At 38.2% G+C, this 18,360-nt stretch overlaps 1 protein-coding gene across 1 annotated transcript in view; it reads left to right on the forward strand.

Annotated features, from left to right (window-relative positions):
* Nucleotides 1-18,360, forward strand: part of js (jiangshi) — a 62,062-nt gene that overhangs the window by 19,881 nt on the left and 23,821 nt on the right. Inside the window, exon 3 of the mRNA XM_028184579.2 lies at nt 16,674-16,766. Within this exon, the coding sequence (XP_028040380.2) occupies nt 16,674-16,766 (93 nt within the window). The remainder of the gene's footprint in view (nt 1-16,673; nt 16,767-18,360) is intronic.

Here is an 18,360-nt window from a genome sequence, read left to right on the forward strand (position 1 = left end):
TCCCTTTATTGTTGAACTCGCGGACTGTGGCGGATCTTTTACGCACTTATTGTTGTTGTCAATAAGACTGTCCTGGTGTCGTGTTAGATTAACGGGTCACAAAAAAATTACGTATACTTACAAAATTTCCCCGTCCATATAATATATGGTTGATGGATTTTAAGTCATAAATACCTGAAATTTTAATAGAATTCAAAATAATAGGATCACGTGTGCTGGTTAGTAACATTTTTTCGGGGATTTCGTAAAAGTGAATCCATCGAAATAGCTTGCACAACACTAAACTAGATTCCAATAAAGTTTCATAATGTTTCCACTCGGGTCGATAGTAAAACGACCACACAAAAACCACTCGAATGTGGCAACGGAATTCTCTCTGGTTTTGGGACGAACGAAGAAAATAACATGTGCTTCATAATTAAGTATTGCCTGTTAATATGAACATTAGTATTCAACATTAGATTATCAAGAGGATTGCATTCATAAAGGCCCAATCTTTTCAAAAATGAATAGTGAAGTGGGAGTCTTATAAAATAACAGAAGCGACCACGATTCGGTGGTAAATTAAGCTTTTTTTGCCCACCTATGTTTATAACCTCGAGGATTGTAGTAGCTTCCCTAGCGTATAGACGAGCTCACCTGCTCACAACTGCACTTGCACCTGAGCAGAGGCTCAACCTGGCTAATTTACTAACTAGCTCTAAACAGGGCAGTGATTAGCTCGCTGTGGGTTAATTATTTACCCAACCTCTCGTCGCATTCAACGAGAACGGTGACTGGTGCTTGGAATGTTTTAAAACATCAATAGTGGATCGGGAGGATCCGAAATGACGTAAATATTTAGCTAAGCGCGGCTCCGTGTAGGGATATTGTTCCGTTAGCGAGCTACAGCCGTGCGTAGCTGAATTAGACCATCAGCTTACTAGTGATTATATAGGGGAAAAAGAGTTTTGAAGTCGTCGTGGCCTAGAGGATAAGACGTGCGGTGCATTCGTGTTGAGCGATGCACCGGTGTTCGAATCGCAGGTGTGTACCAAGTTTTCTACGGTGAAGGTATAACACCGTGTAATAAAAATCAAACCCGCAAAATTTTAAGTAGCGTAATTACTGGTGGTAGGAACTCTTGTGAGTCCGCACGAGTCGGTACCACCGCCCTGCCTATTTCTGCCGTGAAGCAGTAATGCGTTTCGGTTTGAAGGGTGGGGCAGCCGTTGTAACTATACTTGAGACCTTAAAACTTATATCTCAAGGTGGGTGGCGTATTTACGTTGTAGATGTCTATGGGCTCCAGTAACCACTTAACATCGGGTGGGCTGTGAGCTCGTCCACCCATCTAAGCAATAAAATAAAAAATAAAAAAACTCAAGACGTATCGGGGTATTTTGTTATACCTGCTTTTTAAATTCTGAAAATTTAAAGATTTATCCAAGCGTAGGAAGGTTATTTATAAATATTCATTTTAAGTTTATAGTCATTTGATTCATAAATTATTTTGATTCATAAGATCTATGTGAGCTACTCTGGTTTCATCAATTTACTGCTAATTCTTCCCTTGTATTAACCCGCAGAGGTATCCTCTACTTCATTATCCGCTAAATACCAGTCTAGGGGACTAGTGAGTAGGTTAGCGCTGCAACTCCAGTTCGAAAGTAGCTGTTTATCTAATGCAATTTTAAAATTGGGCTGTGATATCCATGGGCTACAATGACCAGTTTTAGATTAGCCTAATTGAAGTAATGGCAAGGAAGTGACTCCATAGAGCGTCTTGTGGTTCAGAGCAAACTAGAAGGTACCAGACCGCGTGGAAGGTTGTCCATGCGATGGACCGATCAAGTCAAGTTGGCATTTGGCGATTGTTTACATCAGTGTACCAGACTCATCACAAACCGGGAGAAGTGGCGACTGCTCATGAGGCGCATAACATCTGCCCACAGCAATTAAACTTTTTACTGGTGGTAGGACCTCTTGAGAGTCCGCATGGGTAGGTACCACCGCCCTGTCTGTTTCTGCCGTGAAGTAGTAATGCGTTTCGGTTTGAAGGGTGGGGCAGCCGTTGTAACTATACTGAAACCTTAGAACTGATATCTTAAGGTGGGTGGCGCATTTATGTTGTAGATATCTATGGACTCCAGTAACCACTTAACCCCAGGTGGGCTGTGAGTTTGTCCACCCATCTAAGCTTTGAAAAAAAAAACTGAATGACGACCACGACAACTCTGACAAGAGTGATACGAAAAAGTAGAAGAATTTAAATAATAACATTCAACGGCTTTAGAAATTCATTTTCGGAATTGTAAGAGACATGTTTGAAGTAAACGAATTGAAAAAGTCCTTAATCCCAAGCTAATATTCTTTGGTTTCAGTTTGCGTAATAATATTCCAATAAAGACATCGTTTTCATGACTGAGTGGTAGGGTAGTGAGAATGGGCGTTCACGTTCCGCCAATATTGAATTAAGCGAGAATCAAGTTCAAACATAACATGTCATCGTTATATTAAACTATTTTGTTAAATGATAATATGTAAAATGAAGGTCGGACGTTCGTAACAGGTTTTCTAATTTTAATACAGGTTATGCATGTGTGGAGCCGTCTATATGCGCCTACGGTTCGCCCACTTGGGCACCTAGATTGTTCCATCTACGCTTTACCAAATATTGATTCTTTGCCAAAACTTTACAGCTTTTTTTTACTTTTTTTTAGTCTTAGATTGAAGGACTATATTCCTATTACGAAGTCCCATTTGACACATGTTATTATTATGTTATTGTGTCTGTGAATTAATTGTATAGTGATTATGTATTTTTTAAATGATATTTACGACCTTGAACGAAAAATGATTATTATTTCAAACTAACTGACCCAGCAGACTTCGTAGTGCCTCAATCGATAAATAAAAAACCTAAGCTTTTGTATAAAATAAACTTAAAACAAACAAAAGGAATCCGTCCGACGGGGGAAACATCAAAGGGAAAACAAAATTGTTATTTTTATTGAATTCTGAACATTTTCTTATTTATCTACCTTTTAAACCTTCTCTGGACTTCCACAAATAATTCAAGACTAAAATTAACCAAATCGGTCCAGCCGTTCTCGAGTTTTAGCGAGACTAACGAACAGCAATTTATTTTTATATACAGTCAAACCTGGATAAGCGAAAGTTCAAGGGAGCACAATCTCATTCTCGCTTATAGAGGTTTCTCACTAACCCGAGTTTCTCGCTAATGCATCCTCTGAATTTCATTTCGCGATTTTCCGGATTCAAACGCATTCACTATTTTAAGTTTATCACTTAATGACAGTACTTTAATTTTCCGTTTTGACATGATGCTGAACAGAACTTTCCTTCGCAATTGATTAACGATAAACTGAGTAAGTCCGACAAACAGGACGGTACACAGGCACACGTGTCCATTCGAAAAGAATGCGATAAAATAACAACGTTATTTAGTTCCACGAAAGTTAAGAATGAGTCATAAAATAGCAGATGTTAAATTTATAATTTGTTTTGTCATTTGTTCCTCCTAAATAATATAAATAAATAAAGCTCGACTGTCGCTTATAGAGGTAAAGATAAGTAGCAGGCTCACTTGAGGAGGTCCATGAGGGAAAAACGACTCTCTTTTCCTAAGGTTTCTGTTTCTCGCTAATAGAGGTTTAGGGAGCTTAAAATGACGGGTCCTGGCTCTCACTTATAGAGTTTTCTCACTCATCCAGTTCTCACTTACCCAGGTTTGACTGTATATAGCATTTATGTATATGGATTATGCGAAACGTGAAGAGTTTAAGAAGTGTCAAAAGGGACTTCGTAATTGGAATAGACTATAGCACACATTCCACTTCATGTTAAGTGGCTGCTCCCCCCTTCCCCTTGCGTCATATTCCTCACTGATGACCGTCGTGACCACCTTTTTGTATCTATCACCTTCGCACGCACAATCATTCTCCATCTATTCTTGTGACTGGCGGTGTAGAGGGCGTTGTGAAATGTGGAATCAAGAGTGGGGCAGATCTGGTCGGATCAACGTATTGGACTGCGCTTCTGATGCCTTTTCTCATCTCCTTTACTGGTTACGATGAGCCTCTCGAGATTGTTACCATCATTCCTTGCAATATGACCGTAGTATTCAATGATTCTGCGAAGACACTCTAAGTAGGTACCGAAGCCTAAACACAAAGGCTTCATTTCAGTTTCGACTCTACCTTATGTCTTTGTTTTGAAGTCTACCGTTTCCGGTAACCATATAACATCCGGTGGGTCGTGGTCTCGTACGTCAATCTGTGTAATTCAAATATAGACGAAAAATTTGTAAGAGATTTAAATCAAAATATGAAATGCGAGGTTAAATCGTAATAATTTCACTATCCGGGAAAAGCGAAGAAAATGCGATTTACTACTTAGTCTTTCTATATCATACATGTTCCTCTCATTTTAAATATTATCCTTTAAACATAATTTTGAAATATGCTTAGCATAAATTGTCAAATAAATTTACAACAACACATTCTTACGTTACATAGTTATGATTTTAAATCATTTTTATTTTCAATCCTTCTCAGTAACAGCTGGTTTCGAAGGTGCTATATTCATAATTTCCGTGTAATTTTAGTATGTGCCTTTCGAAATGAGTTTCGATTTTACGGTGTTTCAACTAGAGACTTCAATGCTTGCACAGTACCAGACAGTGGAATCACATCCATCTAGAACAGCTTTCCCAAAGTGGGCGATAACGCCCCCTTGTGAGCACTGCAGGCCTAATTGAGGCAGTAAGAGACCCAAAAAAAAAATGGGGTCGTTGTGTAGAGGCTTGGGAGGCGATTTGTAATTTCACCTAGTAGGATTCTTAGACACCGACTGAGCTCTTGCTATAGTGGTTTTTAAGTAGATGAAAAAATGGGGGCGCCAAAAAAAAAAGGGCTTTAGATGAAATTAGTTTGGGAGCCCCTGATCTACAGAAACAAAAATTCCACATACGACTATTTCAAATTTCATTTTTGAATTCAATTCGACCTTGAATCAAAAGCCGTCAAATAAAATCTCAATTTGACTTCCAAAACAGCTCGTTTAATGGGTTCCAAATGATTTAAAATCTAACAAGAGGACTGTAGAACAATAAATTTTATTACATTACAATGGACGACGCTTCCTAAATAGGCAACATGGCCTATAGATTTTATTGTTTCATGTCATTTAAATCTATGCTCCATAATATATGTATGTGGTTCCATGATTTCACTTTCTAGCCTATATTTGTATAGGTCGTTTCTTAATCTCGACACAAAAGCACCTTTCGGCGCTGTATTCGAATAAAAAAAGGCTATCCACTGAAAACTTACGTAGACTTGGTTAAAAAAAGCTGACACCTAGTGTGTACTGAAAATTTAATGGTCAACATGTATCGATTGCGTTTACCAATGCCCTTATACTTTGGTTTATTTATTTTGTCTGTCGATGTCTATAAACTGATATAGTTATAGTATTTTCTGTGGTTGTTGGAAGTTATCATACATAATTAAAAGTACTCTTATTTTTCGAATATTTTACAGTTACGTGGTCACAGACGATGAAAGCTGTGAATAGAACACCGACAAACCATAAAGTAGTGTTAATTAAACTATGATGATGTTATGGAGTTGCGTAGGAAGGATTTTTTAATTTTTTCAACAAGTTAATTGGAAATTCGACATCACTACAAGTCATGTTGGACCTGGAGTGTGACCTGGAGTGATGTCAAGGAGCAAGTGGAAGACAGGGTCAAGTGAAGACAACTTGTGAGGGCCCTATGTACCAGCGGGTTACCCTAGGACTACAACAACAACAACAATAGGAAATTTTGGTTTCGGAATATTCTGTTCTAAAGTCGTAAAGATAACGCAATTTCCTCTTTTAAAATACAGTGTGAAACTCTGGAAGAGAAAATGAAAAGATCAAAGAAAATTACTTTGGTCGCAGTATCTGTTAAGGTTTCGATCCGATAGGAAAGAATTTTCAAATGAAAAAATTCAAGAAAATTGTGTCATGGTTTCTCTATAAGGCTTTTCCTCGGGCCTTTTAAATGACTCATAGAGCCATTAATCAGATAACCATTAGAAGAATGATATTAAAATTTGTGGTATAGTTTAGGCGTAAAGAGATGACTAAATAAGGAAAGGTATGCTTGTTCATAGGAAATTGGAGCGCGTATTGTTTTTATACGAAAAATATTAACCGCTGGTAAAAATATAACGCGCTTCGCAGTTCGCTGTGACTAGATCGCGAAATATTACACAATATTAACACGAATTTTTAAAATCACTCCTGAGTCAAATCATCTCTTATAAGTCGATTGTAAATTCTGAACCCAATGAGATATTTACAATTTTAACGTATAGAACGAAAATATAAATTTAAATGTATTAACCTTATGTTTTCTTAAGAGGCTTAAAAATTTAACAATACACGCAATTGAGAAATAGCTTACATCTCGCCATGTTTGTATTGACGGATTAAGTTTTATTTTTAAAAAGGCTGTCTGTCGTCCTAATTTACTGGTGATTGAAGAGCTTGCGGCATTGTAGCATTAACCAGTACAGCCTGATATTGCTGATGTCCATGAGCCACGGAGACTGATCACCATCAGGTCGTATGTTCGTGTGTCTACAAAGGTAATAAAATAATTTAATATCTTTGATTATATGTATATAATCAAAGTTTGATATAAACAGATTTTTTATTGATGTAGTGGCCAGTGACATTGACAACGGTTATGTTCAGGACCGCGTGACTAGTTTGCTCGTCTGCTGGTATAAACTTATTTAAGTGACTTTATTGAAAAACGTATGAAAACAGGTCCAGTTCAAGTGTTTGGTCAACCATGTTCGGACCAGTATGTTAAATTATTCTTAAAATTTCAAATGATTAATCATTTAGTTTTCGATGACGCATGGCAGGAATTTTATAATAGATTTTGTTTAAGCGTATGTGGAATGCTAATATTACGGTCGAAATGTCTAGGTGCTGGTTGCTATGGTGTGATTATTATGTGGTCACAATTTTAAGGCTAGGGCTGTCCCAGAGGTATTATCTCAACGACGTTATGCGGGGGATTTTCTTCTGTGTTCTAGGTACTATTATAGAAACAAAAATAAAAAGTACACTACTGATATGTGTGTGGTGGTCTTATGAGGGCTTCTGGGCCCAGTGTCAGACTCGACTGAAAAAGCAATCATGAAACAGTAAGCTGTAACTATACTGAGACCTTAGAACTCATGTCTTAAGGTGGGTGGCGGTACTTACCTTGTAGATGTGTATGTGCTCCAGTAACTATTTAACACTAGGTGGGCTGTGAGCTCGTCCACCCATCTAAGCAATTAAAAAAAACTGCAAGATCTCAAAGCCAATTTTGTTTCTCGCCGGATCTTCTCAGTAGGTCGCGATTCCGATCCAGTGGTTGATTTAGCGAAGCACTTCTCTTGCTGGGGCGGATGTTAACAGACTATCTTAGGTTGAGAAAGTCAGAAGAGTCTCTTGAGAATATTTGCACATAGATATTATTGCACATAGTGAAATAACTTCTCTTTGCTGTACCGAATATTCAAAATAACTATTCTCAAAAGTTAAATAAGACGATTGTAAGTAAACCGGTCAGGTTTACACGCGCATCGTGGAGCGTGTAATAAGATTCAGTGACATACAGACAAGACGGTCTTGCAAAATCTCGTATTATTGATGATCTGTCGCCTGATGTTGCGAAAGTGTTTGCATCTACCGATATGGGGAATTCGGAGTGTCTGTTTGTGCGGATGTAACATTGTCCCTGCTCGTGGTTTGCTAGAAGAAACCTCACGGATGGGCTCTGGCTTATTTTTTTTACGTAATAAATGTTTCAGTTTATAACGCGGCGTAGCTCTCTGATTGTGGAAGTCGTATTGCGAAGTTATGCTTAGAAAGCTTGGTAATCACGGCGGGATTCAAACACCGGCATAATCGTATCACTTGTTATGAGTAGGTACATTAGGTGTCTAATATTTTAGAGCAGGATGACTTTAAATAAAAAGGAGGAAAATAATAATAAATAAAAAAATATTCATATAAATTTTCAAATAAAAAAGCCTCGCTTAGTAAAAGTATTTTCCGATTAATTGCATACATGCGTTTTTGAAGTGAAACTTCTTAGGCGCGTTGGGAGTAAAATTTAACTAGCAAAAGATTCGTTACGGCTAGAGAGAAAATATACAATTTAGGAAGAACGAGAGTGAGAAAATAGATAGAGTGTCTCTGAAACCACTCGATCGTGGAGAGAGGGAAACACAGCATTCCCTACTACAAAAGAAAGGACAAACCCGAAATCCATACAAACTTGGGCCTGGCGTTACAGTGCTAGAATTTGGGCATAAGTTACAATACCTAAGAAGGTTTCATGAGCCCAATTTTCAGGTCTCCCAGCAATGGCCAAATTGGTAAAATCAGACAATGTTTACATTTTAGGTTATGTTTATTGTTCGAGATATTTTAATAAAAACGATATTTTTGAGGCTATTTCCTACTAAAGATAAGTATTTTTTTACGAAACCTGTTGCAGCAACAGGTTGCTTTAAAATAAAAATGGAACCTGTTACGAGAAATCGCGCGTTAGGTTGTTTACGAAAACGAACGAAAGCCAAAAATTAAAAACAACGTAATGCGAAACGCGCTGCGCACGAAATGATTTTTTTAAGGGATTTTATGACCTGGTAACTAAGACCTTTAGGTCAGTCTTATTTTAATTTTAATGAAAACTTTTTTATATTACTGGTGGTAGGACCTCTTGTGAGTCCGCACGGGTAGGTACCACCGCCCCGCCTATTTCTGCCGTGAAGCAGTAATGCGTTTCGGTTTGAAGGGTGGGGCAGCCGTTGTGACTATACTGAGACCTTAGAACTATATCTCAAGGTGTGTGGCGCATTTACGTTGTAGATGTCTATGGGCTCCAGTAACCACTTAACATCAGATGGGCTGTGAGCTCGTCCACACAGCTAAGCAATAAAAAAAAAAAAAAAAAAAAAAAAAATGAAAAACTATATTTATATGATAACTTTTTTAAATAAAATATAAATCATTACGTGCTCCCATATTATCTCATCACATTTCATTTCATTTTATTTCATGCCTTTTTTATTTTAATTTTTTATTGCTTAGATACCCTTCGACGAGCTCACAGCCCACCTGATGTTAAGTGGTTACTGGAGCTCATAGACATCTACGACGTAAATGCGCCACCCACCTTGAGATATAAGTTCTAAGGTCTCAGTACAACGGCTGCCCCGCCCTTCAAACTGAAACGCATTACTGCTTTACGGCAAAATCCAAAATATCTTCAGTTGGCAACATTAAAGATAACATAACACGATTTGATACATTTGTGTTTTTCTATGGCATAGTCACATTAATATAAAAATGCAAAACTACCCTTTCATGCTATATTTAATGTTGTCAGTTGTAGATATTTTGAATTGCCGCCATTGTAAGTAGTTGTGTCACGATTCGATGGCCATACTCTATTTACATTGATTAAAATACCTATAAAAACAGTCATTTATCCTAAAGCAAAAGAGTATTAATTATTTTTTACACTTGATTTCCACTAAATCGATCCTATTTTATGGATGCTCTAATTCTAATCCGCACGTTTGTGGAGCTAGTTACGGATATTGAAATAAGTGTTGCAGATGTTTACAAAGATTGTTTAAAACAAAAAATTGAATTCAACTTATTTTCTACACTTGGCCATTGTCAATGAAGCTAAGATTTTAATAGGTTAATCAAGCAAAATAGACGAATTTTTTGGTACATATCCCATTCGTGTAACGCTTAGGCCCAAAATGGGGTTTCTCCTTTATTTAGCGATGAAAAATGAAGAAAGCCATAATGTTACACGTCGTTAAAGAAGTTTCACTTCTTTCACTTGTACGAAGTTGCACGCGCACCATTTTTAAAAATTCAGGTACAGTATGACACATGTCCATTAAACTCGACAAGAATAATGAGGAATTAAGTGAACCATGAAGAGAGTCATAGTGATGGGTAAAGTGGACGTAAGACGATCCAGAGGTCGGAACCATAAAAGATGGAGCGACCAAGTGTCCGAGCATCTGTACACGCGACTGAGCCAAGCACTTCACTGTGCCACTGACCTACATACGACATTCCCGATCCTGCGGACTGAATGGTAAACAGTCGACGTCGCGCAAAACACGTCATTTCGAATCCTCCCGATACACTAACGGTGCTTTTAGGTACCTCTAGTAACGGTCATCGTTCTCGTCGAACCCGTCGCTTGCGACGAAGGGCTCAGCGAATAAATTAACCCACAGACAAAGCCCACTGAGTTTCTCGCCAGATCTTCTCAGTGAATCGCGTTTCCGATCCGGTATTAGATTCTGCGAAGCACTGCTCTTGCTAGGGTTCGTGTTAGCAACAACGTCAGGTTTGAGCCCCGTGAGCTCACCCACTAGTTCGGTAAATCTAAAATAACCCCTTGAGGTTACTAGAATAGGTAGGAAAACATAACTGCAACAACAAAAAAAGACCGACATAAGTGGCTACAAATCACAAAAAGGTCACAGGCGAGCGCATCACGATGCTCAACAATGAGCGATCGATTGAAGGGGGAGGAAGTGAACCATGGACACGCAGTAGGATTATTTTAACCAAAACATAATAATTTAGTATACACGTAACCGTCGAAAATGAGAAATGATTCAGCTTGGGTCACAGGCTTACACACATTCGTTCGAATTTGCTACGCCGTGCCTTCTACTCAACATGTTATGAGTAATGCAATCACTACACCCGTACCAAGCGCTTAGAATCATTGAAAGGTATCCATCTGTGTTCCTTGTTGAATATATTAGTTGAATATGTTAGTAGTTATTATACCTAGTCAGGTCATAAATTCTGTCACATGTTTAATGTAAAATAATTGAAACAAGTTTATTCATTATGTAACCATTCATATACCAAAATGAACTTAACAAAACATAGATTCTTATAACACTAAAGTTTATTCAAAATGACCTCCGTGATTTTGAATACAGGCCTTCAATCTGCGCGGCCAGTCGTCTAACGCAGCACGAACGAGGTCCATGCCAATATCGGCGGCTGCCTTAATCAAGGATGTCTTGAGTGACTCCAAATTGGGATGAGGCTTTGAGCACGCCTTTTCCTCCAAGTGTTGCCATATCTTGTAATCTAAAGGATTCAAATCTGGACTGGAGGAGGGCCAGTCTTCGTGCCGGATGAAGTCGATTTCACGCGCCGCCAGCCAGTCTTGTGTGCTCTTCGCTCTATGAGTTGGCGCCGAATCTTGTTGGAATACCCAGTGCCTGTTATTGAACATGGTATGAGAAACAGGTTCCACAAGGTTCGTCAGGACTGTATTTTGATACACAACTGCATTCGTTTTTATACCTTTCTCACAAAAATGTACCTCTGTTAAGCCCCAATAAGAAACTCTCAACCATACCATGAGCGAGGATGGAAAATGACCTCGTTGGACACGCGGAATACGGTTGCTCGCTTCTTCACTACTGTGTGCGCACACCTTATCATTTTGTTTGTTGTAGCTCTCTTCTACGGTAAAAATTTTTTCATCCGAAGAAAGAATTTCCCGATATTTTTTTCCCGCGTACCGCTTCAACAAAGCGCGGCATCTCTTCAGTCTCAGTTCCATTAGACGAGCATTCAAACGATGTCCTGTTTTTCTTCGATATGCCCGAAGCCCTAAGTCTTAATTTAACACCCTTTTCACCGTGGTTCTGCTTAACCCCATCTGAAGGGCCAACAGTTTCTGCTTACGTTTGGGATTTCTTTGAATTCGCGCCTTCACAGCTTTTATCACTGCTGGAGTCATAACAGACCGAGGGCGACCACTTCTTGACCTGTCATCTACACTAGAGTCTTCATTGTATCGTTTGATGGTACGATAAACGAATCTTTTGGTTATATTCAAATATTTCAGTATGTTAAAAATTTGAATTGGCGCGTAACCGCAACGATGCAACGCAATAACTGCAACACGGTCTTCTTTAAGCGTCCACTCCATATTTAAAAATGAGTAAAATTCTAAAAGTATACATTTTTATTTTCATGAACAATTCGAAATTCGAATTCAATAAACTTTTTTGTGGCCAGCATTCTAAAAGAAAAGTTTTTACTGTGTGACAATACTTATGACCTGACTAGTTATATTAGTAAATGGTGAGGCGGTAGGTATATGATTTTAGATTCGCATTTTTTTATAATTAATAATGCTTAAACGAGAACGCATCTGATATTGTTATATGTTGTGAAGTAGGTCGCTGTTATCACGAGATATGATTTATTATAAACAATGCATAACGTCATCTTAAGCCTTTTTAAATACACAACAAGGAACAGGAAGGCTCGATTGCATCGCAGCAGAAGTAAGCAGGACGATAGCACCTAATTCACCTCTTGTGAGTCCCCACGGGTAGGAACCACCGCTCTGCCTATTTCTGCTGCGAAGCAGTAACGCTCGGCTTGAAGGGTGGGCAGTCGTGGTAACTACGAGTATACTGAGACCTTAGAACTTATATCTCAAGGTAGGTGGCGGCATTTACGTTGTAGATATCTATGTGCTCCGGTAATCATTTGGGCCAGCACCAGGTGGGTTTTTAGCTCGTCTATTCATATATGCAATAAATAAAAAATAAATCAAATTAAATTCGTAGGTTTTGAGTGCTTACTCACTGAATGTTATGCAACAGCTATGCAATAAAATAATTTATCTAAGTATAATAAAACAGAGAGAATGTCAGCGGTTCCGGGTTTAGATATATGTGTACATATGTACTAAAATACCACAGTAGGTATAGTGTGTTGTTTGAAAATATAAGTTCATTTGATAAATTTTAAAATTTTATCTTACCAGACCAACAATTCAGATAAATATGTTGTGGAAAAAAAAAAACTACCGGAAAGTTTCGGTAATTTCGGCTCTCAACCGAAGGAACAAAACACGCGTTCCGTGGATAAAAACATGTGTTATCACTTAATCTAGGAAGCACTAACACAAAGAACGGCTGGTTCAAGTCTACGCAACTCGGACAAAGAGCATTGCGCAAGTGCAGGAAGAGAAGGTTTTGTACTTATTTCGTAGCTATGAAAGTTTTATTAAACACTAGCTTACCCGGCAGACTTCGCAGTGTCTCAATCGATAAATAAAAGACCTAAACTTTTGTATAAAATAAACTTAAAGCAAACAAAAGGAATCCGTCCGACGGGGAACACATCAAAGGGAAAACAAAATTGTTATTTTTGTTTAATTCCGAGCATTTTCATATTTATCCACCTTTTAATCCTTCTCTGGGCTTCTACAAATAATTCAAGACCAAAATTAGCAAGTCGGTCCAGCCGTTCTCGAGTTTTAGCGAGACTAACCAACAGCAATTAATTTATATATATATAGACTAGACGTGAATCGAAATTTGACCTACGTTCATTTTGTAATTCAGAAGTAATGACATTCGTTGCGTTTACTCTGGATAGAGAATTGCTTGTGTCACTCTCTGGTTCTTAAATAATCAGACGGTTCGTAGGCACGTTGTTACCTTAAAATCACGAACTAGGGTATTTGTTCGTATTTACTAAAGCAACCATACCAGGCGTTTTACGTAGTTACCATGATAAAAAGTATCTTCTTTGTCTTGACTTACAGGCTATCTATCTGCGAAATCCCTTCATTCAGATCCCTTCTACCATTTTTGTGTAATTGATAAACAATTTTCACATTTATATTTTTAGACGGATATACATAATTGTAAACGTTTAAATATATGACAAAAAACTACATATGACAACATCCAGACAAAGAACAAAAAAACTATTTCATCACACGAATATTTGCTCGATGTGAGAATCGAACTCACGACCCTCGGCACAACAGGCTTTTTTTTTTAAGTGATTTTATGACCTGGTAACTAAGACCTTTAAGTCATGTTTTATTTTAATTTATATTCTTATTTTTATGGAGTGAAATGAAATGAAAATGATTAATTTGAGACATTAATCAACTGGGATGAAATTAAATGAAATGAGATGGTATGGAATGAAATATAATCTTAGTAAAATGGTGGTCATTTACTAAGATTTTTTCAGTGGACTTTTTGGAGGATCCCGAGAAGTTGCGTCCAGCGGCTTTGTTTCATTTTCCCACAATTGTGCACTTTCACAGATATTAAACAGTTATTAAACCACTGTTATTACACATTTAAACCTGAAGAAACACTAAATAGACAAAATAAAACAAATCACACAACTTCACTCCTCGCGTTCCCGCCAAAAAGTCTCGCACAACAGGCTCTAACTACTGCACCACAGAGTCAATCATTACGGTGTTAGTGCCGTAGATTGGGAGGGAATAGGGACTAGGGGTTGTCACAATGCTTTTGTGAGATTTAAATTTGTTGAATAGAAAATGACTTTTATTTAGTGTTTGTGATTATTAAATAGTTTAATTTAGTCGTCAGTTAAAAATAACTGATTAAAGATATTGAAAAGTTAATTACCTAAAGGTAAGTACCTACGTAACAACTAAACAGTGCCAGCCCTATCGAAAAACTCTATTGTTCCCATACGTGACCCGAATCACCCCAAAAGCCAAGGTGAATCAGGTCAAGCTAGTTTTTTAGGTTTTGTGTATATTTTTCAATGAACTATGTCTAATATCCAACCATTTTAATCTCAATTTTATTGGTTTCACTTAAGAAAAACCGCTGAATTTGTGTTGGAATTGGAAAGCGGCCCGATTTTTTTTTTTTTTTTATTGCTTAGATGGGTGGACGAGCTCACAGCCCACCTGGTGTTAAGTGGTTACTGGAGCCAATAGCCATCTACAACGCAAATGCGCCACCCACCTTGAGATATAAGTTCTATGGTATCAGTATAGTTACAACGGCCGCCCCACCCTTCAAGCCGAAACGCATTATTGCTTCACGGCAGAAATAGGCGGGGTGGTGTTATCTACCCGTGCGGACTCATAAGAGGTCCTATCACCAGTGATTACGCAAATTATAATTTTGCGGGTTTGATTTTTATTACACGATGCTATTCCTTCACTGTGGAAGTCAATCGTAAACATTTGTTAAGTACGTATTTAATCAGAAAAATTGGTACTCGCCTGCGGGATTCGAACATCGGTACATCGCTACATACGAATGCGCCGGACGTCTTATCCTTTAGGCCACGACGACTACTTACACGATTACCCCCAATCTACTTTGACGATGGTCAAATACTGTACTCATATTTCTAAAGATTGACAAACGATGAACCTGTGAACTTCTGTATTAGAGTTAGGCGATCCAGTTGAGCCGCGACCGTTGAGCTGGAAGTTAGATTGAAAAAAAATGTATCTTCTATCTACTGTTCAACGATCATAAGTCGACTGATAGTTTGATTTGTGGATTGAAATGTGCATATCAGCTAATCATCAACAAACTGTAATGTTCACCTACCTTCGGAAACAAAAAAAAAAACTCCGATAAATATGTTTTATGTACGTATTGTATGTAGTAGCTAATCACACATGATCCTAGAGAATTTCTACGCTGTCTTTTCCTGATGTTAACAATCGAATTTAGATTTTAAATATCATATGCGAAAATGAGTGAGTGATATATCGCCATAGTTCTTATTCTCTCGTTTATTTTTACTGAAGGGACTTTACTTCTACGAGTAATACTGTTTTTTCTTGTGGATTAACCGTTTAGTTTAATGTGAAGCGTCAGAATAAAACTGTATGCTTATTGCCCAGTAGCCAGAATTTATCAGCTGGGGAACGGACTGCATTTAGCAAGACCAGGAAGAGAAGGGTGCGGCAGTAATTGGAGCCAGTTTAGTTCGCAATTGTATCAGGAATTATTCTTGTAAAGTATACCGAAATGACGTCATAGTGTTGTAACCAATATACTTTCTTTGCCTAGGGGTTGATCGAGCGAGTTGAATGTGTGTCGGCCCCACTAAGTAACTGCAGACAATTCCTTCATAGACTTCCACGATCCATTTGCTTAAATTTCCTTTTATAAGAAGAGAGTGGTGCTTACAATATCGTGCCTTTAGAATTGAAGCGGCTTAATCTAAAATTCTTGTTTTTCGGTTAACGCCAAAAATGTATTACTGAGGAATTGCAATTTTTTTGTTTTTCGATTTTAATACTTTAATGTATGCGCTTGATTTAAAAGGGATGGAAAGGGTAAATTTTTCCTTTCTGGAATAAAAGATACTTTAATTTTAAAACTACTAGCGGCCCGCTCCGGCTCCGCTCGGGTTTTTAACAAAAATTTCAACAATATCTGACGTTGTTTTATTTTTTTAAATAAAAGAACATTTATTGCGGCATAACTATAATGGTTAGACATAATATGCTGTCGCGACACTTTTTGTAAATAATAATGTGTTCCACAAAGTCGTAGTACATTATTATATTTTATTCTATCATCAATAGTTTTCGCAGGGCACGCGATGTAAAGAATATTATTATGTATATTTTTCAAAATGTCACTATAAAAAAAAACCAGAAACTGTATCTATTACACGAAATTAATCTAAATATCGAGTCGTCAGTGATTAAGGTGGGATTTGGATCATCGGGCGAACATTGACATAACTTTAATACAGTAATATCTTTGTTCCAGAGTGACACTCCTCAGGTGAAGATACCACCCACCAGCTTTACGTGTCGAGGACGGGCGGCGGGATACTACGCTGACATGGAGACCGGATGTCAGGTAAGAGCAGTTGTACATGACGATATTCGGATACGTATATTGTAAGAACTGTGCCTTGAGACATAATTAATAATGAAGCATATTGTAAAGTCAATGGCTACCTAATAGACAACGCGATCTGCAAAGGAGGCGTTCGCTCCAGACCCTTTTATTTCATTATAGCAGACGAGCAGCATACGGCCCACCTGATGGTAAGTGGTTACCGGAGCCCATAGATATCTACAACGTAAGTACCGCCACCAACTTTGAGAAATGAGTTCTAAGGTCTCGGTATAGTTACAACGGCTGCCCCACCCTTCAAACCGAAATCCATTACTGCTCCACGGCAAAAATAGGCAGGGTGATGTTACCTACCCGTGCGGACTCACAAGAGCTCCTACCACAAGTAAAATGTATAAAGCTAAAAATAGCGTATTAAAAAGGAAGTCCGGTGAGTCTTTTCGCCAGTGCTTTTGAGGTGTCATGTTTTATTGGAACACAGTGGTTCATCGTGAGTCCTCATAACTGAATCATGAGGAGGCTGTCTCACCCTCCAAACTAATGTGTGATTGTTTTGCGACTCACGGTCAGGTGAGGCGTAAATGCTTGGATCCGAAGGCAAAAAAATAAATGCAGTTTCTGATCTCCACTTTTTCGTTAACACCAAAGAGTGTTTGTTTCAACGGGCTGTACGATAATCTGGACTTCAAATCGAAACCCACGTTAACTAACCCACGGGGAACTCACACGGTTCGGCACCAGTAAATGAACGCAGTATTCAGACCGTAGAATCCGTCAATTATCAAGAAACAAAAACCTCAATTATCAAACGAAAATGGGGTATTGAAATGGAAAATAATTTAAAACAAAAGATTAACGATATTTTTAATAGATCTATTTCTCGAAAATCTTCCTTCACGTAGAACAATAAATAACAACTAAAATTGGTTTTAATTACACATAATAGAGAACTTCCTTGTTATAATTATTACAGTTCTTTGATCAGATTATATTTTAAATGCACAAAAATCGTTGTTATATTATAATCGTTAAGCTGTACACAAATTAATTCGTCTTCATAATAGGTTATCTTGTAAAGATCGATTGTGTTTACGAAGCGCACAAACCAAAGATGTAATGTTTGTATGTATGTGCATATGTAGAGTATGTATGTATGAGACACTACATTGTGTCGCGGTTCGTGCTGCATTCTCTTCTCGACAGCAGAGGAGTATGGATAACACGATATACCGGTTTTGTAAATCGCGATGCTCCAGCTTAGTATGTCGATTATTGAAGCATGTGAGGACATGGCGCCTCGTATAGGTTAACGAAAAAGAGCAAACGAGTGCGGCAGCAACGTCCAGAAACACGGAAGGGAATCAAAAGCCTTAGGACGTGCTTAGGGCGTCAATAGTGGCCGTCTGCTGCGATCGATAGTGTAGTTGCCGGCGCCTACCATGCCCCACTTAGTCACCCCTGCCTTACTAGGCAGGGAGTTCTCTCCCGGGCTTGCAAAGTTGCACGATAATCCGTGATGATGGTAACGGTGGTATTGACGCGAAGTAGCATTTGTTTCTTGCTTAGATGGATGGATGAGCTCACCACGGCCCAC

This window comes from Bombyx mandarina, chromosome 23, assembly GCF_030267445.1.
Source record: "Bombyx mandarina strain Sakado chromosome 23, ASM3026744v2".
Classification (NCBI taxonomy): Eukaryota; Metazoa; Arthropoda; class Insecta; order Lepidoptera; family Bombycidae; genus Bombyx; species Bombyx mandarina.